Source organism: Sminthopsis crassicaudata, chromosome 1, assembly GCF_048593235.1.
Source record: "Sminthopsis crassicaudata isolate SCR6 chromosome 1, ASM4859323v1, whole genome shotgun sequence".
NCBI classification, from domain to species: domain Eukaryota; kingdom Metazoa; phylum Chordata; class Mammalia; order Dasyuromorphia; family Dasyuridae; genus Sminthopsis; species Sminthopsis crassicaudata.
This window is the reverse complement of record NC_133617.1, coordinates 565,892,346-565,918,038: the sequence shown is the minus strand read 5'-3', so window position 1 is coordinate 565,918,038 and position 25,693 is coordinate 565,892,346. Positions and strand designations below refer to the sequence as shown.

Here is a 25,693-nt window from a genome sequence, read left to right as displayed (position 1 = left end):
ATTGGATGACTTTTTTTTTTTAAATTAAAACTTTAATTTTCAAAACATATGCATAATTTTCAACATTCACTCTTTCAAAACCTTGTGTTCCAATTTTCCCCCTCCCTTACTCTCATCCTCCTCTCCTAGACAGCAAGTAATCAGTATATGTTAAACATGTGTAATTCTTCTATATATATATTTCCATAATTATGGAAAAAATCTGACCATAAAGGGAAAAAAATGAGAAAGAAAACAAAATGCAAGCAAACAACAACAAAAAAAGTGAAAATGTATGTTGTGATCCACACTCAGTCCCCACAGTCCTCTCTGGTGCAGATGGCTCTTTATCACAAGACCATTGGGACCAGCCTGAATCATCTCATTGTTGAAAAGAGCTATGTCCATCAGGATTGCTTATCATATAATCTTGCTGTTGCTCCTGGCTCTACTCACTTCAGTAGTATCAGTTCATGTAAGTCTCTCCAGGCTTTTCTGAAATCACTAGATGACATTTTTGGTGGATTTGATGATGAAAAAGAAAGCTAGGATATTATGAATTAGGCGTTTGATGAAATTGGAATTGAAATCTCTGTAAAGATGACTGAAGCATCTTCAGCAGCTATATCTGCAACTACATCAAAAGCACCTATAGTTTCTGATGAGGAAATTGAATGGCACCTTAAAGCTTTGGGAGTAGATTAGCTGATATTTTTTTGTGATATGCATTAATGATTTATTTTACAAAAAGTATAAAACTGGCACCATAGATTACTTTTACATAACTTGTTCCCTCCACCCCCCAAAAAAAGTCAATGAAATTTCAACAGACACATTGTTTTAAATCTTTTTTTGCTAAAGAATGATTTAAAAAAGAGAAAGGTGTGAATATTAATTACCAAATACTTTGAAATAAAAAAGATTATGTCTAAATCTCTTTCCTTCCGGTTGTACTATTCTAAAATTCTGTTTAAGATTAGTGCCAGATCATATTTGCATTCTAAATCTTTTGTTCTCATATAGAGAAATGGTACTAAGCACCAACATGAAGAATTGCAAAGGTTCATTCATGATAGGAAACCTGAATCACCTGTTTGTATTTTGAAACTAATTTGGAATTATGGCCACAGGAACTACATTTATCAAATTCTATTTAAAGTGGTTCGAAAGGAAAGCCCTCTTTCAATTTATAAAATTCATAATTTTAAAAAATGTTCTTGGTATCTACTTTAAATATTTGCATCATAGAAATGTTATGCAGATCTTTATTAGTGAGAAACTTGAATTATCAGTTTTAAACTTAAATTGAGATCTGGTTTGAGAATATTCTAGGTTTCTTATCTGATACTTGTCCAGTTAGTGCACAGAACTGGTAATCAGGAGACCTAAGTTCTACATCTAACTTTTAACCAGTGATATAGCTTTGGAAAAGTCACTTGCCCTCTCAGTATCTAATTTTCCTCAAGCTGTAAAATGAGGGAGTCTCTAAAAAATGATCTGCAAAATTTCTTTTCCAGATCTAAAATTCTGCAAAATTAGCAGTTTGAAAGGCACTGATTTTTTTTATTATAATAATAATGTAACAGTTTGCTAATCCTTGAAAGAATTATTGTGCCTTTCTTTCCATGTTCTCATGAGCTGAATTCATCCTTAGATGAATCTTACCAAATGCTATTGTATCTAGTATTAAACACTACTAGTAAGAGGACAGTAATAGTAATAAATATTGCAATTTTAAAACGAAAGTATTTGAAATTTTTGTAAATAAACTTTTGTCAGAAAATGCTCCCTAAAAAGTGTATTAAATTTTTTTAAAGGTAGAAAAATAATGCTGTAGTATTTAATGTGTTTATATTGGAAGAAATTGAACGGAAATTAGTATTTTTCTTTAAAATAACTTCATAGTAGAAAATTTGATTCTTTTCCCCTAAGACTGTGTCACCATAGAGTACGAGAGACTAGACTTAAGTTATATGGAAAATTGAGAATGGTGGGAATTATTTACTATTGTGATAAGGAATTAAACCTTGAACAAAAGCAAAAGAAGGGAGAACAAATATTCCATAAGAATTGATAGTCAGGAAGGGAAAAGTAGACTCTACACCTGTATAATTAAAAAACTTGATTTAGGATTTGTTCATGGAAATTCTTTAGCTCACATAGCTTCTCTGACATTGAAAGCTTATCCTGAAACTCTTTAAGGTGCTCTTGAATATAAATAATAGTGTTTTTACCTTTTTTTCATTTTTTTTTTAGGGGGGGAGGAATCTTCATTTTTCTAAATTATTTTATTTTTAAAAATACAATAAAGGTTTTATTCATGAATGCTTATTTTTTTTCCCTTTTATATTTCAAGGTAAATGTTTTGACGTCTGCTAAAGAAAAAAAAGAAAGGATCTACAGAGAGGTAGTTGAGACCTGGGGGACAGAGAAACAAGAGGGCCTAAGACCAATTTAGGGGGGCTATTGACCCTTACTGAGCAGGAGGGTGACTGAGAAGCAACAATCAGAATATTTTGTAATTAAAATCTGATTTTGGTGAATGGAGGGGGAGGGAGGTAGCTTTGTTTAAAAATACAATAGGAAGTAGAGGGACATAAGTAGTAGGGCCTAGGAAAGAGTATGGCTAAAATAATATAGGGGAGAGATAGGGGAGTGAGCAGGTATTAAGGGCCTTAAAAGATGACAATCACAGAGATTGAAAGAGTAAAGGTGTGGAGTTGAATGGTAAAGTACATCATCAATATTTTCTGTCTCCAGATACCAAGGGTAAAGGTATTAAAATATCTGAAGTTGAATTTTAGTCCGTGATCTGAGTTTGTAAATACATAATAATTGGGTCCTTAGGCAACTAATCAAACTCACTACTTTACCTTTGCTTTATCAAGATGGTAGGGGATGACATGTAAAAATCATTTGGCTTTGACTTCCATTTTAATTTGTTTCTGAGCTGCTGGTTTGGGAGAAATACCCTAGCTTTAAGAAGATTTGATACTATATTCTTTTTTTTTTTTTTTTTTTTTTGGTTGTTGATTTTTTAATTTAATTTTATTATTATTTTTTAAATTTTTATAATTATAAAATTTTTTTTGACAGTATATATGCATGAGTAATTTTTTTAATAACATTATCCCTTGTATTCACTTTTTCAAATTTTCCCCTCCCTCCCCTAGATGACAGGCAATCCCATACATTTTACATGTGTTACAGTATAACCTAGACTTGAAACTATATTCTGGTGTTGAATGAATCTTGGTTTACATGAGAGGCCTATTGTCTGACTAGTAAGGGCTAAGCGAGCCATTGCTACTTTTCTCTAGTGGTTAAATGAAGGAGTGACTTAAATTGTGCTTTGTTAAATATAGTAGATTCTAGAATGAGAAAGATTCCAGATCCAGTCAATCCCCTCCACAGGGATTTCTCACATAATGGTGGCTGTGGTGGCTAAACTGGAAGCAAGTCTGGTAGTTTGGGAGATAGAGTTATTCCTTAGATTTGGTGTACTGGGTTCTTATTAGGGGCTAGAGAGAGATTTTGGACAAATTGGTCATGGTGGTTTGATTTATCTGGTATATGCTTTCTCAGGGATTATATAAGATAAAAGTACAAAATATAATTGTAAGAAAACGGTCTGACATCACTAATGAAATAAACGCTAATGAACACAAATTTATGCAATTATATTTCAGTAGATAGACAATTTAATCTGGGAAAACTAAAGTTGTACCTGGCTTTTTTCCATTTTTCCTCTTTAGTCTAATTATGCTGGTTTCCTTAGATTAAGTCTATTCCCACATACCAGTAGATCAGATATTTCACTGCTATGGATACTCCTTCCAGTAATAAAGCTGCCAACTTTGTTCTTGCCCACCTATCTGTCCTTCTGTAAATTCACTACTGACAGTCCATCATGTGGACCTTCCTCACTATTCAAGGTTATAATGAAGTTCAGTAGCTATCCCTAGTTTTTCCAAAGTGACCAGCCTATCTTTTCTTTCATTTATACATTTCCCTGATTATAAAATTTACATTGCTTTGCTTGAGTAATACGTGTGTTCCCAAGAAATTGTAAATGGGAGCTTCATTGTATCATGTTATTTTGTAAATTAAAATATTTTCATGGGTTACTCATTATATTTAAGAGCTTTTCCAACTTTGAAAAACAAGAATTTATGAAGCCTCTCTTCGATTTATTATGCAATTTTAGAATATGACATGTTTTTTTGTTTGTTTGTTTGTTTTTTTAATTGAGGGCACATATATCCACTTCATAGATTTATCTTGGATTCACCAAAATTTGAGAGACATTTATATGTATACTTTTATTTTTTTAAATCAGCATCAAGAACAAGTACTTAATGATTCGGTAGATGGCAAAGAAATCTACAATACAATTCGTCGCAAAACAAAGGATGCCTTTTATAAAAATATTGTTAAAAAAGGCTATCTTCTGAAAAAGAGTAAGTATTATTTTTCATTATATTTTAAACTATTTTTATTTTAAAGTGAGTCATATTAGACACAAAATGAAAGTTTATTAAGTATACTTTTGTAATACTGATTTTTTTTTTTAAAGTATAAAGGTTGTAAATAAAACTCCTTAAGTATCTTAAGCCCAGTTCTCCAATCCAGGGTTTGAAGAACAAATTTGTATATTTCCAAGTCTCTTACCTCTAGCTTTAAGGAGAATATGGTAGTCTTGAATGCCAACAAAAGTGTTTGTTTCAGTTTTTGCAGGGAACATCCCCTTATATGCAAAATACTGGTCCTTATTATTACTCTTGAAATGCTTACATATAGATTGGCTCATTAAGATTTTTAAACATTTACTTATATTAAAATATGGGGGGGTGGAAAGCTAATATAAGGTAGAGATCTTTTTTTAACTATTTCTCTAATGCTAAAGAAAACTTATTTTTGTGTTAACAGAGAACTTTAAAAACATAAGACAATTTGTAATCACCAAATGTTTTGATTAGAGGATATATTGAAGATGTTTCTAGGCATTTTTATTCATTCTGTAATTTTCTATATATACTGTATTTTCTATATACAAGATTAAAATTTAGAAAGAACAACTTAAAATTTCAGTAGGGTTTAAAAAATTTTGTTGAACAAATATTTAATTTGTCTTTTTAGTTGCTTGACTTTTAACCTCTAATTGGGAAAAGATGAAAATAATTACCTTTTTTTGGGCAGGCAAAGGAAAACGGTGGAAAAATTTATATTTCATCTTAGAAGGAAATGATGCTCAGCTTATTTATTTTGAAAGTGAAAAACGAGCCACAAAACCAAAAGGATTAATAGATCTCAGTGTTTGTTCTGTCTATGTTGTTCATGATAGTCTGTTTGGCCGGTAAGATAACTTTTTTCCTTATTTATGTTTTATGGAATTTTCATTCCGTTACTACCATTAGCACTCTGCTCCCTTCTCCCATAACTCCTCACCAAAAGTTTGTTAATTCTTCTATCCAGTGGCCTTGTCTCAGCTCTCATTCTCTTTGATCTCTGTCACTTTGGTGGAAAGGATATGTGGATAGATGGCAAAGGGAATGGGAAAGGTAGTATTGTTTTATTGAGATTTGAGTGTCCTTAGGCCCTGTCTGAACCCTCTATGTATATACTCCTTTCTCAGTGACGTTTATAACATATAATTCCAAATGTATTTATTGTTTTTGTTTTTCAGTCTGTACTCGCATAATTGATCAATTCTCTGGCGATGCATAGCAATTTTCATCATGAGTCATGATCAATTGCCTGCAATCATTATATTGATCCAGAGTACCTAAGTCTTTCATAGTTGATCAAAATTACAATACTCCTGAAAAGATTAATTGAAAAATTATGTTCAGTTTTTCTGGTTTCTTATTCTTTAGATTATTCTTAGTTGTTATTTCAACTCCTTTGCGCCCTCCAGGATCATATTTGAATTATTTCTTTCTGCTTATTTGGAATATTTTCTTTTAGATTGTGGAGTTCTGAAATTTGACTGTAACATTCATGGGAGTTTTCATTTTGGTCTCTTTATAGAGATAGTTAGTGGATTCTTTCAATTTTTTTTTTTTTTTTGTTATATAGTTTCAGGACAATTTTCCTTGATAGTTTCTTGAAGTATGATGTCTAGCCTCTTTTCCCCCATTTTCTTGTGATTTTGGCTTTCAGGTAATCCAATAATTCTTAAATTATTTCTCCTCAATTTATTTTCCAGCTCAGTTATTCCAATGAAATATTTCATATTATTTTTTCATCTTTTTGACTTTTATTTGGTTCTTTGTTTTGTTTTGATTTTTTTTTTTTTTTTTTTTTTGTCTGAAGCAATTGGGGTTAAATGACTTGTCCAGAGTCATACAACTAGGAAGTGTTAAGTGTCTGAGACCAGATTTGAACTCGGATCCTCCTGACTTCAGGACTGGTACTCAATCCACTACGCCACCTAGTTGCCCCATTGACTTTTGTTTCTAGATGTCTCTTGAAATCATTAGCTTCCATTTGTCCAATTCTGATTTTTAGATTTTTTTCTTCAGTGAACTTTTGTATCTCCTTTTCCATGTTGAATTCTACTTCTTTCATTTGTGTAAATTTTATTTCAATCAGTGATTTTTTTTTTCACCTCTTATCATTAGGCCAATTTTGTTTTTTGACTTATTTTCTTAAATGTTTTTTTGTTCCTTTTTTACCAATCTGTTAATTCCTTTTTCATAATTTTTTTTTGGTATCACTATCATTTCTTTTTCTAATTTTTCTTCAAATACACTTATATTTTTCATTAACTCTTCCAAAGAATTCTTTTTTGAGCTGGTGTCCAATTGTAATTCTTTTATTGCGACTTTGGATGTAATAATTTTCACATACAACAATGTATGTTCTATGGAACAACTTCTGAGTTTGTCTTGGTCTTTGCTATTTTAAATGTAGCTTTTTATAGTAATTTTTTTCCCCTATTTGTTTGATGCTAAAATTGCCAAAATTTTAAATAAAAATCATTTAGGCTTTTTTGCTATGTTTGGGGTGTAATCTGGTGAGAAGGATGGTCACTGCCCTGCTGTGCTCTTTCCTTGAAACTGTACCAGGTCTTCTGTTTCTTAGGACCAACCACAAGTGTTTCAGCGCTAGAATTAGTCAAAACTGTGTGTGGATAATAGATTTGTCAATCAGTACCAACAGCACCCAAGGCGCTAGTACTTTCTTTCTGACTAATTGTCCAATTTCCCCTTTTTAACTTTGGGGTGAGAGCTCCCAAAATTGTCTTTGCCACTATCCCAATCTTCACCCTAAGATCACAAACTACTTCTTACCTTACCTCCTAAGTTGTCCAATACTCAAAAAGTCTTCACATTTTAGTGACTGTCGTTCTGCAGTTCTATCTAAGGAGTTATTTTAAAGTTATTTGGAGAGGAATGTTAGAAAAGTTCATTGGGTTGCTGCCTCTATTTCATCATTTTTTAAGTGTTTACTTTTAAAAGTTTGAACATTTTTATGAGTGAAGTAGCAGTATATGTAATTATATCACTTGAAAAAAATTTTTTCCAATAATTTTTTTTTTGTTTGTTTTATATTTTTAAAGGCCAAACTGTTTTCAGATAGTAGTTCAGCACTTTAGTGAAGAGCATTACATCTTTTACTTTGCAGGAGAGACTCCAGAGCAAGCACAGGTGAGAAATTTTTTTTCTCTCTCTACTGTAAAATTTTATGTATTAGAATGTTTCATATTTTGTTCATTTGGGTGAACTCCCTCAAATAATGTAAGAAAAACAAGGAACTTTCTTATATTTTATTGCAAGTAAAGAAAAGGAGGACTTTTTACTGTAATTTATTTAGTGGAATAGCTAGTGAGAAATGAATTATTTCTCTTCCTTTTAGAACAGGGGTGGGGAACCTTTTTTCTGCTAAGGACCATTTGGATATTTATAACATCATTTATGAATCAAAAAAATTATTAACTTAAAAATTAGCCTGTAACGTGCTCTCTTGGCAGTTACAATTACTAGTCTGTCCTAGACCCACCAGAGTACCTTTGACTACTGTGCTTAGCAGTGTGAACTCTACCCGGCTCGCCTCCTCTGAGGCCTTCAAAGGTCTCTGGCCACAATCTCTTGAATCTATAGCTTAATAACCGGTAGCACACTCAAGAACAGCCACGTGTAATCTTAAAAGCCTTTATTATACCTACTTACATAATGCCCTAACTGATGCCCTGACTTGTTGGTTCCCGAGTGAACACCTGGTCAGAAGACCCATGTGTTCACTACTAAAACCCTTACCTCTTTTGGCTACCCATCTTGGCTTGGCCACCCAGGCTAGGGAGCCAGGGTGAAGAACGCCAGGTGAAAGAGAGCGATTGCTGCCTGCAGTGGGCTTACATAGGGCCTGTGAGGTCACACACACAGCCAATCAGCGAGAGAGTCACCCATTAGGAAGCTATCTCAATATGGCCAGGATCCCACCCAAGGGCAGTCCTAATATCCACAGAAATTACTTCCGGACCACTCAATCTCCCGATTTGCTGTGGCACCCATTTAAAGGCCCCTTACATTAGCCCACTATATTTACTTGGTCAAACATTTAATTAACCCACCTCTTAATGTATGGCTGGAACTGTGGTTGACTTGGCTGGTCCAGAACAAATAATTTTGTGGGCCATTTAAGGCCTGCAGGCGGGATATTTCCCACACCTATTTTAGAAAATAAATTTATACAATTTTGAAGTAAGTGCTCATTTTAATTATATCTGTACTAGAAAAAATTCTTTAATATTTTCAGCACAGGACAGTTAGAAGCAAGCCAGCTAGCTTTGTTGTAGATCGTGTACTTTTTTCCTGGGTTCAAATCCAGGTATTTAAAGTAGAATTCTGGTCATTAGGAAGAAAATATGCTTGGCTTTTGTGTGTGTGTGTGTGTGTGTGTGTGTGTGTGTGTGTGTGTGTGTGTGTGTGTATGTATGTATGTATACATATCTTCAGAATTTTTCTTTACCTCTGTCTCCTCTAACTTTAACATTTTAAGGATTATATACATGTAATGCATAGTTATGTATGTATATGTTCAAAAACCAGTGTACCGGTTTTAAATGAAGGAATATTGTTGCTGAAAGATCTAATTTCTCTTAAAAAAAAATTTTCTCATAAAAGAGTAACTTTAAAGTACCATTATTATGAAATATATAATTTAGGTATAGCTCTACTTTTGACTACTTGTGAATATTTGATGCTCTGTGGAAGATGTAAACTGAAAATGGTTAACAGGGAGGTGACTGTGTAAAACTGAAGTACTAATAATATATACTGACAATCCCCTGGGGACAGTGAGAATGATTCTCTTAACTGCACATCATGTTTTGAGCCTGTGTATGATATGGATTCACATCAAAAAACAGAACAAACTATTTTTAAAAATCTTTATAGAGTATGAAAAACTATTAGTCCTGAAATGAACGTTTTCTTTTTATATTTCAAGTTTTCTCTCTTGGGTCTTTGTAGAACTTCTCAGTTAACTAAAATACTTTGTATTTTTGTAGCAGCTGTACAAAAATCAAACTTGTACAATATCTCTCTTGAGGTATATATATCCCTATTTTGCAGATGGGAAAAACTGGGGCACAGAAAACTTAGTTGACTTGTTCAGTGTCGCAAATGTTAAAAGTGGAGTTAGGAATAGAGCCCAGCATCTCTGGATCCTCTGCTTTAATCACTTTACCATGTTCCCTCTTTCTATGTGAAGATATTCCTCATATCCTGAGGACAACTCTGTGTAAGTTTCGCATGTCACATGATTATGTGGATAGCCAGTTCTGTAATTTTTCTTCCATTGCATTTACAATCTTTTTTTCCCTTGCTCCTTAGTAACTTCTCTGCAGTATGTGATTATTTTCAGATTTCTGTTAGATAATTGGTGAACTTTTGAATTTTTTATTTTCATTCTTTGCTCTCTGATCTATTGCAGCGATTTTACCTTAGACATTGACACAGCTCAAGAAAACTCACTGAAATAGCTTCCAAACTCAAGATGTGGCTAACTTAAAAAAAAAAAGCAAAACAAAAATACCTTTCTAGAAATTTGTAATCCACAGTGAAATATTTGTACTTATTATTTTTTAATAAGCACAAAGCTGTTAGTTCCCTTCCCCAGAGCATCTTATATTTGAAAGTTGTTGAAGTAAAACTATACTTTAGATTGAATACCAAAACCAGGAGAGCTGCTTCAGCTTATAATACTTTAAATTTATTCTAACCTTTCCAGTTTTAGTTAAAAATTTGTTTTTTAAGACAGTAAGTGAAACAGTAAATAAAAAACAAACTTTATACTATAGTATAGTAATGTATTTAATAAATATATAGTATTATATATATACATATATATAAAACGATATATATAACTATAATAATGTATTTAATAAATTCTGTATTGTTTAATAATAAAAGTTAAGATGGTTATTTCATCAGTTTGCTTTGTAATTTAACATTGTGCACATACAGTCTATCTGTCTCTGTCACACACACACACACACCCTCAAGCTTTAGCTGTTTTCTTTCTTTTTTAAAAATTTTTTTTAAATTTTTAAAATTAATTTTATAATTATAACATTTTTTTGACATATGCATAGGTAATTTTTTTTTTATAACATTATCCCTTGTACTCCCTTCTGTTCCAAATTTTTCCCCTCCTTCCCTCTACCCACTCCCGTAGATGGCAGGCATTCCCATTCATATTAAATATCTTATAGTATGTCCTAGGTACAATGTGTATGTGCAGAACCAAATTTTGTTGTTGTTGTTGTTGCAAAGGAAGAATTGTATTTGGAAGGTAAAAATAATCTGGGAAGAAAAACAGCTTTAGCTGTTTTAACAGTTTAACTGCTTTACTTTTATCCAAAATTATATTTACTTAGTTAAAATAAGTACTGGTTCATTCGTTAAGAAAATTAAACTAAAATTTTTTATGAGCTATAATTGCAATAGTGATTATTTTCTATTTAATATTTGCTTTTAAAAAGCCTTTTGATGTATATCATTTTTAAAAAGTTGAATATGTGGACATATTTTTGATACATATATGCCTTTAAAGTGTGTACATATGCATATGTGTGTACACACATCAAAGTATATTTGAGATTGTGATGTAGAAGCAAAAAAGGAAAAAAAAATACTTATATCACATTGTGTTATAAATTAAGTTGTTAATATTGAATTGGTGTTAGATGCCAAATGTACATATTAAAAATGTACTTACTTTGAAATATTGGGGTGTTTTTTTTTGTTTTTTTTTTTTTTTGGCAGGAGTGGATGAAAGGCCTACAGACATTTTGCAATTTACGAAAAACTAGTCCAGGAACATCTAACAAACGCCTACGTCAGGTAAAGCATTTTAGTTTTCATTTGACTTATTAATTGCAATTTCAAGCATACTATATTTTGAAAATTTATCTAATTTTATCTAAATATAACTTGTAAAATATAGTTGTGAAAACTGATATCCTTCAAATATCCTATAGCACCTAGGCTTGGGAGAATAATATTTTGTTATCTTTTTATTCTTTGAAGTTTTAATTATAGCTGCTTTTATTTTTTGTTTTGTTTTGTTTTTTTACTATTTTAGAGATCCTATTCAAACACAAGGAGATCTAGATAGTTTAAGTAAATTATTCCTAGATTTTTTTCTTTTTTCTTTTTTAATCATTTTTTAATAACATGAAGTAAACACACATTAGAAAGTATCCATTAGTTTTTACTTGTTGGAAAATTAATTTCATTGTCTAAAATTAAGATTTTAACTAAATCTCTGTTACAGGATTGTTTAATTTTAGTTTATTAAGCTATATTTGGACTAGTTTATAATTTGTTGAACTATAATTTGTTTATAATTTTTGATAGTTGTAGCTAAAAAGAATTATCCATTTTCTTTATTGAAGCCGAAATGTTATTTTAATTATTATCAACTTATTTTCAAAAATAAAATTAACTTTTTTTTTTTTTTTAAAGATATTCACATGGATCTTGGTTGAGATTCTTTGTGATCCTCAAGGACTTTCTAGTACATCTCATAATTTTGTTTTCTTTGCAAAGATACTGAAATGATTTCCCATTCCCTTCCCTAACTCATTCTATAGGTGAAGTACTGAGGCAAAGAGGTTTAAGTGATTTGTCCAGGGTAACATAGCTAGAAAGTGTCTGAAGCCAGATTTGAACTTATTAAGATGAGTTTTCCTGGCTCAAGACCTAGGATTCTATCCACAGTGTGATCTGGTATGCATATAGAGTTTGCATGATATCATCTTTGGAATTTTTTCCTAGAGATTGAGGGTATTACTTTAGTTAATATTTAATAGTTCTGTGACCTCTAAATTTGCTATTTGTTTTGTTTTTCGAGGCAATTGAGATTAAGTGACTTGCCCTGGGTCACACAGCTAGGAAGTGTTAAGTGTCTGAGATTGTATTTGAGCTCAGCTCTGCCTTATTCCAGGGCTAGTGTTCTATCCACTGTCCCATCTAACTATCCATGAATTTACTATTAATTCTTGACAAGTATACTCTTATTTTTATAGCAAAGGAATTTTTTTTCCTTCCAGAAAACATATAACTATTGTGAGATCATTTCTTTAGTGCTTCATTTCCTCTTTATATATATTCTGTTGTTAGAAAGCATATTATATATCTTCATGAGAAAATAGATGGAGCATCTTGTGAAAAATTTTAGGGGACTTCTGAATAAGATGGATATAGTCATTGGTATGTCATAGAGGAGTTTGAACTGTTCCATTTTTATTTCTGCAATGCTATGTAGTAGGAGCACCAGGTCAAATAACAATAAATACATAGAGAAACATCAGTAAACTTCTTTATCCAGATTAGGTATGCACAAAAACACCCATTACATTTACTGAAAGAGGAATTTTGCCAGAGAAACCCAACAAAAATACAAGTAAAAATACCTATAATTCATGACTACACTATGAATTGGATAGCCCTGGAAAGCACAGTAATCATCAGCTTCCAAACAGGGAAACCTTGGAAGGAACAAAAGTCATCCCTAAGGACTGGGGGGAAGGGGGGAAGCAATAATACCCCGACAGGGAAGTTCCAGGATGGAATATAAAATCATTATGATGATCTTATGTCCTACTTAGGGACAGTTCCTTAGAGAGACCTTATTAGAAGCACAGAGAGCAGACAAACCAGGGAAAGTAGATACCAGTAAGGTGAGGAACAGGGTCCTCCACTCCCATCCAATGATGAAGCCTCTTCAATGAGCCTCTTCCTAGACTGTGTCCCAAATCAAGAATTGAGGCTAAACAGAAGATATTAAGACATTATGAAGAAATTTTATGGGTTCAAGAATTGTCTGATAGGAAAGAGAATTAAGTCCACAACTATGAGCAGGCCTAAAAGACTAAAATAGATTGCACAGAAGCATTTTAAGAATTCCTAGAAAAAGTGGAACAAGATATTATAAATGCAATGAAAGTCATGGACAGGGGGTGGGAGTGGGAGGGATTAGAGATAATGTCTTTGAACATAAAGTAAAAAAACATACTCCCAAACTGGGTTCCTTGAAAATTAGAATAGACCAACCAAATCTTGACACAACAAGGCAATAGAAAATATTTGAATAAAATCAAAACACTGGATGACAATTGAAAGAATTCAAGAATCTTCAAACTACTGAAAGTTCATAAATATAAACAATAGCAAAAGAAACTTGAATATGATATATCAAGAAATCATAAAATACTAAGGAATTATAATTAGAATGACATAAGACTTTATAATTACATGATTAGATAGAGGAAATCGTGAATATGCTATTCCAGAATACAAAAGATAGAGACTAACAACCAAAATTAACTTGCAAAACTGAGTATAATTCTACAAGGAATAAAATGTGCCTTTAATTAAATTAGCAATCTTGTTTTCATATGAAAATATCAGATCTGAGTAGAAAGACCAAAATGCAAATATGGGAATTAAGAAAAACCAAGAAAGGCAAATATATTTAGACAAATGGGAAAGGAATAGAGAACATGAAAAATTTGTATTCAAATAGGAGTCAAATGTCCTTCAGGTCTTTAAGGGTCATAGAGGAAATTATTAAAAAAAAAAAAAAAAAAAAGCCAAAAATGTAAAAAAATGGACAAAAAGGGAAATAATTTGGGACAGGGCTTACTATTTCTCCTAGGTGAATGAGAAGAGTACACAAAAGGGAAGAGAGAAGTGAGCACCACATTACTTTTACTCTTATCTAAACTGGATAAAACAGGGTTGAAAACATAAGCATTTAAGTTATTGAAATACATTAAATTCTTGACTGAAGGAAAGGTTGGTTAAGAGGAAATCTAGTATTGAGAATAATTAATAGGTAAAAAAAAAAACCCACTCTAAAATGTTTGAAATAAAGAAAAATTTGGCTTGTACAAAGATTAAAAAAAAATTAATAACCAATGATTAAGTTTTGGGAGAAGGGAAGAATCAGTACAATGGAATAGAAGTAGATCTCTTTAATTTCATTGAATTACTAGCATTGATCACACTTGTTTACTTCTGTACTGTTTGTAAAGAGGGATTAGAAACAAAGGAAAGAAAAAAGAAAATTATGAAAATGAATATGCAATATGGGGAGGTGAACATGGTAATAATAAAATGTAAAAGGATAGAATGGATTAGAAAGCAAAACCCAATATATTTGCCAGAAAACCCCAGAGACTTGAAACAGATCTTGAAGCAACTTTTGGGGGGGAAAAAAAAAGTCAAGGTAACAGATCTGATCTCACAAAGCAACAGTAAAAATAGATATTGTTAAAGGGGATAAACAGGGAAAAATACATTATACTTAAAGAAAAAAATTAAAAGGAATTAGCAAAATTATAATAGGAAACTTCAGTGTATGAGAGTGCTCCTTTCATATCCAGATAAATCTTAACTAATAGATAAGAAATTAAAGTCTTGAGTAGAATTTTAGAATCATTATGACAGCTTTGCCACTTTATGGCTGTTTATACCTCAAAAGTGACAAAGATGTGTTTCAGTTGTGCATAATTTTGGCACCTTTCTAAAACTTTACCATGAAAAAATTTATGAACAAATGCAGAAATAATAACATTGTTTTTCCTATTTTCAGTGTTATAAAAATTACAATTTATAAGTCTTTGAACAAAAAATTGAATTTTAATTGAAGACTGAAAAATTTAATCCTAAAAAATTGATGGGTCAAAGAAAAAAATCACCAAAATAATTTACTCAAAGAAAATAATACAGCATTCCCAGACATCTGAAATAAACCCAAAGCATGCAACTTGAAAATTCTTTAGTAGAGATAGTAAGATAATAGAGATAGTAATAACGAAAACTGCAAGTCACATAATTATCAGTTGATTCAGAAAAAAAGCTTTTAACAACAACAACAAAAAATTACCTATAGTTTAGAGTGACTAAATGCTGTCAATTTCTTAAGAAATCTGTATGAAATATTGTAGAGTGAAATGTGCAGAACCAGGAAAACTATAACAATATGTTTAAACTAAACAACTTTTGAAAGATATAAATAATAATATGCCTCCCTTTAATTAACTGTGATTTGTTTGCTTTAACTTTTACAAGAAATGACCACTACCACCAATACCCATACTCTGAGGGATTTTTCAAAGAAAAGAGGTGGGGTATATGTAAATAAAGAAATTTTAAAAGAAAGAAAAGAGGGTCACTATAATAAAAATGATGGAATAATTGTAGAAAGTAACAGAGTATCCAGGAGGAGAGACAAACCAACATGAATTATATCTTGTAATTTATTTTACATGAAATTTTTTTAATACAATTTATGTGAAATGGAAATTGGTGGGTTTGTATATTTCTAATTTTTTGTGTATATATAGAATAATATTCGTTTTTTATTATTTAAGAGTATGACAATTTTTATTCTAAAGATAGCAAACATTTTAAAAAGAAATTAACTTGAAATTATGTCTGTTTTTTAAGGTAGAAAGATTGTTTAACTAATAGTAATGATGATAACATTTATGTGGTATCTCAAGGTTCACAAAGTATTTTACACGTATTATTTCATGAGAAGTTGGTCAGTATTTCTTTATATTCTATGTTGTATCTGATGATAACACTCCTAAGGACAAATATGATTAAAGTCAATATTTTCATTTGAAATGGGAAAGTCTCTTGAAAAATAGAAGAAAGTAAAAATTTCAATTAACTTAAAGTGATGATATTCTGGATCTGTATTATTATTAAAATGAGATCTTTTTTTCTTTAGGTTAGCAGTCTTGTTTTACATGTTGAAGAAGCTCATAAACTTCCAGTAAAACATTTTACTAATCCATATTGTAACATATACCTGAATAGTGTTCAAGTAGCAAAAACACATGCAAGAGAAGGACAAAACCCTGTATGGTCCGAAGAGTTTGTCTTTGAGTAAGTCTTGTTTTGCTATTCAATCTAAAATTCTACCCCCCCCCCCCCTTTGCTTTTACTTATTTAATGATCCCTGAAATCACCAGCATAAAGGGAGAGATATTTTAATACTGGCTTTTAAAAGAAAATGACATTCCTTTGTCGGGTCACTTTTATTTATTTGTGTATACAATTCAGCTTCCCGGTAGTATTTGGTAGTATTGCTGCTGCTGCTACTACTGCTGCTGCTACTATTAATTATCACCACCTTCACTTCCATTTCCATTTCCACCTCCACCCCCACTACTACTTCCCTTTAGTCTTATAAGTTCAAAAAAATTTAGCACAAACAAAAGTTTATACAGGTCCTTCAGTAAAAAAATTATTGTTTAATCCTTCAATCATATCTAATTCTTGTCATGACCCTGTGGAACATACTGTCCTTGGGGTTTTCTTAGCAAAGATACAAGTGTAATTTGGCATTTCTTTCTTCAGTAGATTAAGGCAAACAATTTCAATGGATCATGTAGCTAGTAAGTGTCAGAGGCTACATCTGAACTGATCTTCTTGGTTCTAGGAACTGAATCACTTAGCTGCCTAGTACATGAGTATAATCAACATTTATTTACCACTTATATTCATGAATTAATATTACTTTGGGAGATCTTGAATTTGACAGGGATTTGAGGATGAATATTTATTTGTAAAGTAGCTTTCATGTGCCATTTTAACATTTCATTCCTAGTTGTTTTAAAATCTAATTGATTGGGTAGAGGAGTTAAATTATTATGGTGCCAACTTGTATATTTTTATATCAGTCTGTTTTTATTCTTTTTTTTTTCCTAGTGATCTCTCACCAGATATCAATAGATTTGAAATAAGTCTAAGTAACAAAACAAAGAAGAGCAAAGATTCTGATATATGTAAGTTGATGTAAAGAACTATGCCCAAATAAATTTTCATGAATGCTTTATTTTTAACAGGTTTGATCTTAAAAGAAAGTTAGGTTTTTTAATAAGTAAATATGTGCTTTAACTATTGAACTTAATATTGTCATATATGACTGAAGCCATTTTAGTTGATTTGCTCTTAGTGGTTTGTTTGCTCATTTTAGATTAGTTATATAACATTAGTTATACAATAACTTTTAGGTGCTTATTGTATATTTTAGCCATGATAGAAATTATACTTTATCTTAAAGTCAAGTAAACAATTCTGGCTATATAGTTAACATAAGCTTAGATAAAACTTGAGTTAACTACATATGAAATAATGATGATTACAATTCACATTTGTATAGAGCTTTAAGTTTTAATCTTCACCCCTCACCCCAGGTACTAACTGCTACTCTTTGAAGTATGTGGGGCAAGTATTATTATCATCATCATCCCTATTTTTTATGAAGAAAACTGACTTTTAGAGAGAAGTGATTTCCTTATTTTTCTGTTCTAGAATTCTTTGTAATAATTATGCTGTACTACTTTCAGTAGGTACTTATGAAAAATTAGTTACATATATGAGAAGTGTATGAATTAATGGCAAAAAGTATTAATCTGGAATTTTTATGTTGAATAAATGGGATAACTCTGGCTTGATATGTAAACATAAAATGCTTCACCTTGAATATTATTTTGCCCATTCTTTTTAATTTGAGGCACATTTCCTGGGTTTTTTTGTTTTGGGTTGGTTTTTTGTAGACACCTTTTTTTGTGAGAGGTGATTTTATTCTTTATGGATTGTGAGGGAAGAATCAGAGTGATGATTTGTTCTGTCATTTCAGTTGTGTCTGATTTTATGATCCTTTTAGGAGTTTTCTTGACAAAGATCCTAGAATATGTTTGTCATTTCCTTTTTCAATTCATTTTACAGATGAGGAAATTGAAACAAACAGGATTAAGTGACTTCCCCCAGGCCATACAGCTAGTACTTAACTATGAGGCTGGTTTTGAACTCAGAATCTTTCTGGCTCCAGGCTTGGCACTCTTACTACTTACTACTTACTTACTACTTGGCACATTTACTGCATCACCTGGCTGCCTAGATTAATTACTACTCAATTTTAAAACTAAAAATTAATATTTATTATTTAACCATAGTACATAAAAGGAAACCACAAGAAATTTGAGCAAATAACGTATTTGTATATGCGGGAAATGCAACAAAATAAAATAGTGGTTGACAAAAAGGATTAATAAAAGGCACCATACATGGCTCATAGAAAATAAAGCAGAGGAAGGAATGATGTCATTGGACATTTTATTTTTAGTTCCAGAGATTATCTAACAGACTAGCAATTCCAATGTGTGTTTTTAAATTGGCTCTAACAAGTTGATAATTCTTATTCTTTCTTTGAGCTTGGGAGCAAGTAGTAATGGTAGCTCTTCTACTTTGTAATGTGTTCCTCAGTAAGTTAAAGTTATACTATATTAAATATATCACATATGTATACATGTACACATATACATGCATATATAATATTAGCATTGCAACATAGTATATTCAATTAAGATAGCTATGTTTTTAATATTTTAAATATGGCACCTGTTATTTCAGACTATTTAATCATAATCCGTTTGAGGCTCTACATTTTAACCAAACTGTTTACAGTTTAATTGTATTTTATTATTTGACAATTTCTGCTGTTTCATCAAAAGGGGCAAAATAGTAGTAGTAAGTCATTGAGTAACCTCACTTGAGTTTTTTTTAAATTAGAATCTTTCCTCTTGTAAAAGTTCTAAGCTTGTTTCATTTGCCTTTAATGGGTGTAACCCCAACTAAGACTCTTTGCATTATTACCTGAAGCTACTATTTTATAGTGTTAATTGACTATTTAATGAGTATTGGAAATCATCATTTAATCATATTTTTTAATCAGAGTTAATAAATTGAATAGTAAGATTATAGATTTTTCATGCAGTTTTCAAAACATTTCCATTCCTAAATAAACCAAAAACAGATAAATGCACACAGAGAACTTATATGTTGTGAGCTGGTGAAATTTTTGTACTCATATTCAAAATTGAACTGGAACTTTAAATAATAAAAATAAATTAGTAGAGGGAAAAAAAAAACTACAAAATAGTGTGCTGGATGTTTCTTCCTGTCTTTGTAGCTTTTATATAAAGTTCATTATAAATGAGCAGTAGACATAAACTTTCATAGACCAAACAGATTTTAAAAGCATAGAACTTGGAATAAAATGACCTAGATTTGCAATTGGTCTTTTCCATATCATGTGGTACATAATCCCAGAGTAAGCCATATAATGGGTAAGTTTCAGTTTCCATTTATGTAAAATGGGGAATATTTTGTTCTTATTACCTAATTAATATGGCAGGAGGGGAAATAATTGTTAAGTATATAAATATTTTGCACTATATAAATATGAGGTCAAAGTTATTGTTATTCCAGAAAACAAACCAACACATGCATTTTAAAAGTCAGAGTACATTTCAGTACAACTAAAAACATCAGAAGGCAAATGGCAGCTGTTCTTAGAACAGCTTTTTTAAGTGTTAAGTTTATATCTGCTGCTAGCTTGTAAATGGTATTTTGTCCCCAGAAAATGTAATTTCATTTTTTATAAATAGGTAGGTCTGTGACATCATTGTATTTTGTTTAAAACTTATAGTAAAAACAGTGGAGACATAATGGGAAAGCCAGAATTTTTTAAGACATCAACATCTTTTGATTTTGAACAATATTTTTCTTCCCAAGTGTTTATGCGCTGCCAGTTGAGCCGGTTACAGAAAGGGCATGCGACGGATGAATGGTTCCAGCTCAGTTCTCATATACCGTTAAAAGGTATTGAACCAGGCTCCTTACGTGTCAGAGCACGGTATTCTATGGAGAAAATCATGCCAGAAGAAGAGTACAGTGAATTTAAAGAGGTATTAAATTGCTTTGCCAGTCTAATTATCCTTGAAGGCATTATTTAATAGAAACATTAAAGTGTTTAATAAAGTATCTATTAACTTAAGTATAGTGATTGCATATTTTAGGGGCATGATGACAGCCAGGTAAGGTTATAAAAACCTTGCAAAGTTGTGATGTTGGGTTTTAGAGACTAGAATATGTAGCCACATATTTCTTCCATTTTTAATGAATTGTTCAGTTACACAATATATACTGCATATCATACAATGTATACTATTATACACATTGTATATATGCTATATATAAATGGATACAATTATGTCATTGTAGCCTCAAAATCATGTTCTCTTTTTCAGTCTCCTAAGACTGTTTGATGTTGTTATTATATACTTTAAACAGTTTTGTATTTTGATATCTTTCTCAGCTTATTCTGCAAAAAGAACTTCACGTAGTCTATGCTTTATCACATGTGTGTGGACAGGACCGAACACTATTGGCTAGCATCTTATTGAAGATTTTTCTTCATGAAAAGCTTGAATCGTTGTTGTTACGAACACTAAATGACAGAGAAATAAGCATGGAAGGTACAGTATGTATTTGTTAATACCATTCAAAAAATGGAATTAGAAAAGGATTTGTAACTTTTTTTGCTCTTTGAATAAATGTTTACTCTTTCATCATGTTTCCGATTTTTTTCACCAATTATGAAAGCTCATAATTATTTCTTATGCTGTTATTTAAACCTCATTATTCTCATATCTATAGTGTTATATTATTATGAGTAGCATTACAGAAAGGTTTTTCCAAACAAAACAAATGAGATAAAACTTTTAGATAGATTAATAGTGCTATTGTTCTTGATTACTTGAAATTTTACCTCTTAACTTCCCATACTGGGTTCAGAGCTGTTAAATTTATTTACTGCTATCATAAAATGTGAATATTTTAAGTACTTTATTTTTCTCAGTAATAATATACCGTATAGTTAGTCTCATTTGTTCCCATCTTCTCTCCTTTAGGAGTTTCTCAAAACTGTGTTAAGGGAGGGACCATGTTTTATTACCTTCTGTGCTCAGCATCATACATCCAAAAGGCTTGGATATCAGCTGTGTACTACCTTTAATTCCTTAAGTCTGGTATCCATATAGTGTATCTAGACATTCCAGTACAATTTAAAAACCTCATTGGCATTAATGAAATTTTTTCCCACCATTCTGATTTCTTCAGAATTTGCTCTTGGAATCACTTCTTCCTTGATGATAATTGCTTTTTTACAGTAACACGTTTTTGCAGAAGAGGTAGACGATAATTAATGGTTCTTTTGATCATTAATTGTGTTAAGCAAGGTGTTGTGTAGTTAAAGACCTGTGTAGTTAAAGACCTAGTTTCTATTCTGCTGCCACTTAACTATCTGACTGTAAGAAGATTACTTATCTTCTTCAGTTCTGGGTTTTTTAATAAAAAAGATTTTTGCCTATTTATCTCTTGTAATTGGGAAGACTAGATAATCGATATTAAAAGTACTTTGTACATGCACAATTCTATAGGAATGTATGATATGATTTTCATGATACAGCTTGCTTTTTAAATAACCACAATGACCTAGTAGATATGATTATTGTACTTCAGCATAAATTATTAGACTTTTAAATTCACATTCCATTTAAAATATTCATTTAGATGAAGCTACTACCTTATTTCGAGCTACCACACTTGCAAGCACCTTGATGGAACAGTATATGAAAGCCACAGCCACACGTTTTGTTCATCATGCTCTAAAAGACACTATTCTAAAGATAATGGAAAGCAAGCAGTCTTGTGAAGTAAGAATTTATTATTTGCAGTATTTTCTTTGCAGAAATGCCAAATATGTATTGCATAATGTGTATTTTAAAAGAAATGTGTGATCTTTCTAAAATAAGACATCATGTGCATTTATATTGTGAGACATCTTCAAAAATGAATGCCAAAACAGGAAAAAGATGTTTTAGTTAAGATTATAATATTGCACCATAAAATTTTGATGTCATTTTCTTATTTTCCTTAATAATAATTATTATAAGATTTTATATAAATAATTTTCTGAGTTTTTTGAAAATTTGAATAACATATAGGTTTCCATGATGTAATTTCAAAATAAATCCACACAAAGCTACTTTTTGAAGTGGTCTATTCACTGAAGAAGTTTAACTAAGGATACCAAAAAGGAACTTATTTCATTTTTAATTTAGTATCAAATGTCTAAATCTATATATGCCTGTTTAGTCATCTGTGAATCAGATTATTTTAATCATGTTTTTAAATTTTATTTTAGTCAGGATAATTGAAAATCAAAGCATTTAAAAATGTTTTTCAAAGTTATATAATTAAATTCAAGGTAAAATAATGATTTGCTAAAAGAAATTTATAAATAAGCAGTGCATCCATTTTGAGATAGGTTTCCTTCAAACTTTGATAGAGAGTAAGATGTGTCTTGTTTTGCTTGGCTTTGTAAATTCACTAAATGAAAGGGTTTTATTTTTTGTATCTTTTTAATTTCAAAACTGGTCTCAAGACACTATTCATGTAACCCTTAATAATAAGCAAGTCTCCTGTTTTCCTCACATTGCTCAATTGTCCATGTGAGTCACAATACCACCTACCTCTCTGAGTTATTTTGAAATTCAAATCAGATATTTATAAAGTTCAGCACAGTTCCTGGCTCATAGTAGGTGCTACATAACTCAAAGAAGATTAAGAATTTTTAAGGTAGTCTGTTAGAGGATATGTATCCAGGATCATATTGTCGAGGTTCTAAGTATGTATTTTTAGAATTGGAACATATTTCATGTACTGTTGTGGTGTATGTAGTGTCCTCAGGGCCTTTAACTTTACTGGACATTAAATCTATCTAAATCCATGCCAGAATCTTACCATTTCATAGATTTTTCTTTTTTAGGACATATAGTGGGTTTAGTGGAAAGACTATATTGGACTTTAAATTGAAAAACCTGAACCTGAATTCTGGTTTCTTTGCTTACTAGCATATGATCATATGTAGACAAGTCACTTAATATCTGCCTTTGTTTCTTCATCTGAACAATGAAGATATTTATAATATTCTCCTACCACATTGAGTTTTTATTATTCTTAAAGTTATATATAAATGTAAATAATCGTTTGCTCGTTGTCAAATAAGGTGGTACTGGTGTTTTTGTTGGGGGGGGGTTGGAGGTGCAAAGAATTATGAACCTGTGATTTTGTTAGTTTAACTATTTACCAATTCAAATTGACTACTAGGGAAACATATTGTATCTCCATTAAAATATGAGCTCCCTGAGAAAGGACTTTAAAAATTTTTTCATCTTTCTTTATGTCCTGACACAGTGCTTGGCACAATAAATAATAAGTGCTTGTTGACTCTGAATAGTCACTAAATAAATGCTTGATATTGGTTTAATTAGTTGTAGGGACCTCCTTAAAGGAAACTTCCTTGAATGCCATTGCAGATTGGCACTTTTCTTATACTTTGTAGTTTTAAGAAAGTTGTCTGGGGCACAGAAATGCCAAATGATTTGCATAGGGTCAGACAGCCATTATTTTTCAGAGGCAAGATTTTATAGTCTGTAAAAATGAAGGTTCGACCAACTCTCCTGTTTGCAATTCTGTGCATATATTTAACAAATATATTAGATTGGATTGTTGATCGATAAAGAACCTACCCCATAGATGTGTCCCAATATCTCAATACAAAGAGGAATAGTTTGCAGATCAGTACTATATATATCCTGTTAGTGACTGGAAATGCTTCTAAGTTCTAATTCAGAAGAACCTCTAGGGTTGGGATAAATTAATATGTCTTTTGTAATTGTCATCAACTTTTTTGTAAACAGCCTTTAAGTTATTAGCAACTGTTTGTCTAGAGCAAATTATTTTTTTTAAAAATTGAACTTTATAGAGAATTTAGAATTATTGGTTGTAGCAGTCTCTCTGAAGTTTCATTTTTCAAGAAACATTTATATTGGTTCTTTTCTTTTATTTAGTTAAATCCTTCAAAGTTAGAAAAAAATGAAGATGTAAACACTAACTTAGTACACCTATTGAACATACTTTCAGAACTTGTGGAAAAAATATTCATGGCTGCAGAGATTTTGCCTCCGTAAGTTAATGTTTGTTTATAATTCTAAAATAAATCTATACTTAAAAAAAAAAGAGACCTTACACTCTGTGGGTGATATGGTTTTTCTTTTCATTTTCTGTTTAATAGTAGGTACCTTACAAAAATTCTTATAAAAGTATTCTCCATTTAAAAATAATATAACCTGCATCTCTGAGTTGGAAAGGTAAATAAATAATTGATGATGAAGTTATATACTTTTGTTTGTTTGTTTGTTTTCATAGTGTCTCCTGACAACCACTTTGTTGAAGAAATATTATTTATTACTGTGATTAAAAGAAAAATATCTCATATTTCTCTATAACAAACAAAAAAGCAAAAAATTTTTGTTTATTTAAAATAAAAGTAATCTAAAAGTAGCAAAATATTTTTTATTAGGGAAAATCTAGATGATATAAATCAAAATAAAAAGTGATTGAAAACTTGGTTGATTTTCGCCTTTTTCAGACATTGGCTTTTGGAGAAATGGGGTTTTCTTCAGACCAACAGCATTATGTGCAACAACTTAAAAAGCATCTTCACTACAATGTGAGCTCTTTGAGGAGAGGGATTTTTCTTTTTGTTTTTGCTTTTAAATTCTTAGTTTTTAGAATAGGGCCTTGTAGGTGTTTAATAAATGTTTGTTGATTGAATTGGATAGAAAAATTTTATAACATGATATATAAATATATATAAAGAGTTAAGTGATTTCTATTTTAAAGTGTAGTAATTACATCATAGAAAGATTTTCTCATATCTTATATATTAACATAATTATGTTATTTTGGCAGGACATTGAGGTATATTTATGGGTGTTTACAGAAATCTGTACAACACAAATGGCCAACGAACACAACCATGAGAACAAGAGTTGTTAGGTAAGAATTTTCAATTCCTCTATAACATATAACTTTCATAAGTAAGGAGCTAAGAAAAAAGAACCCAATTTTTAAAAAATAAATTACATAGTTTGGCCTCTCATTCAATATTGGAATAGTATTAAGTACTCTTTCTGAATCATCAACTTTATCTTAGAATTTAATTTATTGCATTTTTGTATGGATTTCCACAGACATATCAGGCATCTTGTTTTTAAAAGCTTAGTCTTGGGTGGATATTAACTTATTTCAGATTTTCATTTTATAAAACCAAGTTTAAAAATTGTTAAGCTAGGGCCAGCTAGGTGGAGCAATGAATAGAGCACTAGTCCTGAAATCAGGAAGACCTGAGTTTAAATGTGGCCTCACACACTTAACACTTCCTAGCTTGTGTGACCTTGGGCAAGTCACTTAACCCCAATTGCCTCAGCAAA

At 31.0% G+C, this 25,693-nt stretch overlaps 1 protein-coding gene across 2 annotated transcripts in view; it reads left to right on the top strand.

Moving 5' to 3' along the window:
* Positions 1 to 25,693, top strand: part of RASA1 (RAS p21 protein activator 1) — a 102,781-nt gene that overhangs the window by 59,077 nt on the left and 18,011 nt on the right. The window contains exons 10-21 of one of the 2 annotated variants that reach the window (XM_074282136.1): positions 2,336 to 2,386; positions 4,319 to 4,439; positions 5,179 to 5,335; positions 7,544 to 7,631; positions 11,253 to 11,330; positions 16,234 to 16,391; positions 17,217 to 17,293; positions 20,088 to 20,260; positions 20,671 to 20,830; positions 21,927 to 22,069; positions 24,269 to 24,384; positions 25,173 to 25,259. In XM_074282136.1, coding sequence (XP_074138237.1) covers positions 2,336 to 2,386; positions 4,319 to 4,439; positions 5,179 to 5,335; positions 7,544 to 7,631; positions 11,253 to 11,330; positions 16,234 to 16,391; positions 17,217 to 17,293; positions 20,088 to 20,260; positions 20,671 to 20,830; positions 21,927 to 22,069; positions 24,269 to 24,384; positions 25,173 to 25,259 — 1,409 coding nt within the window. The remainder of the gene's footprint in view (positions 1 to 2,335; positions 2,387 to 4,318; positions 4,440 to 5,178; positions 5,336 to 7,543; positions 7,632 to 11,252; positions 11,331 to 16,233; positions 16,392 to 17,216; positions 17,294 to 20,087; positions 20,261 to 20,670; positions 20,831 to 21,926; positions 22,070 to 24,268; positions 24,385 to 25,172; positions 25,260 to 25,693) is intronic. The other variant, XM_074282137.1, reaches the window with a different exon arrangement.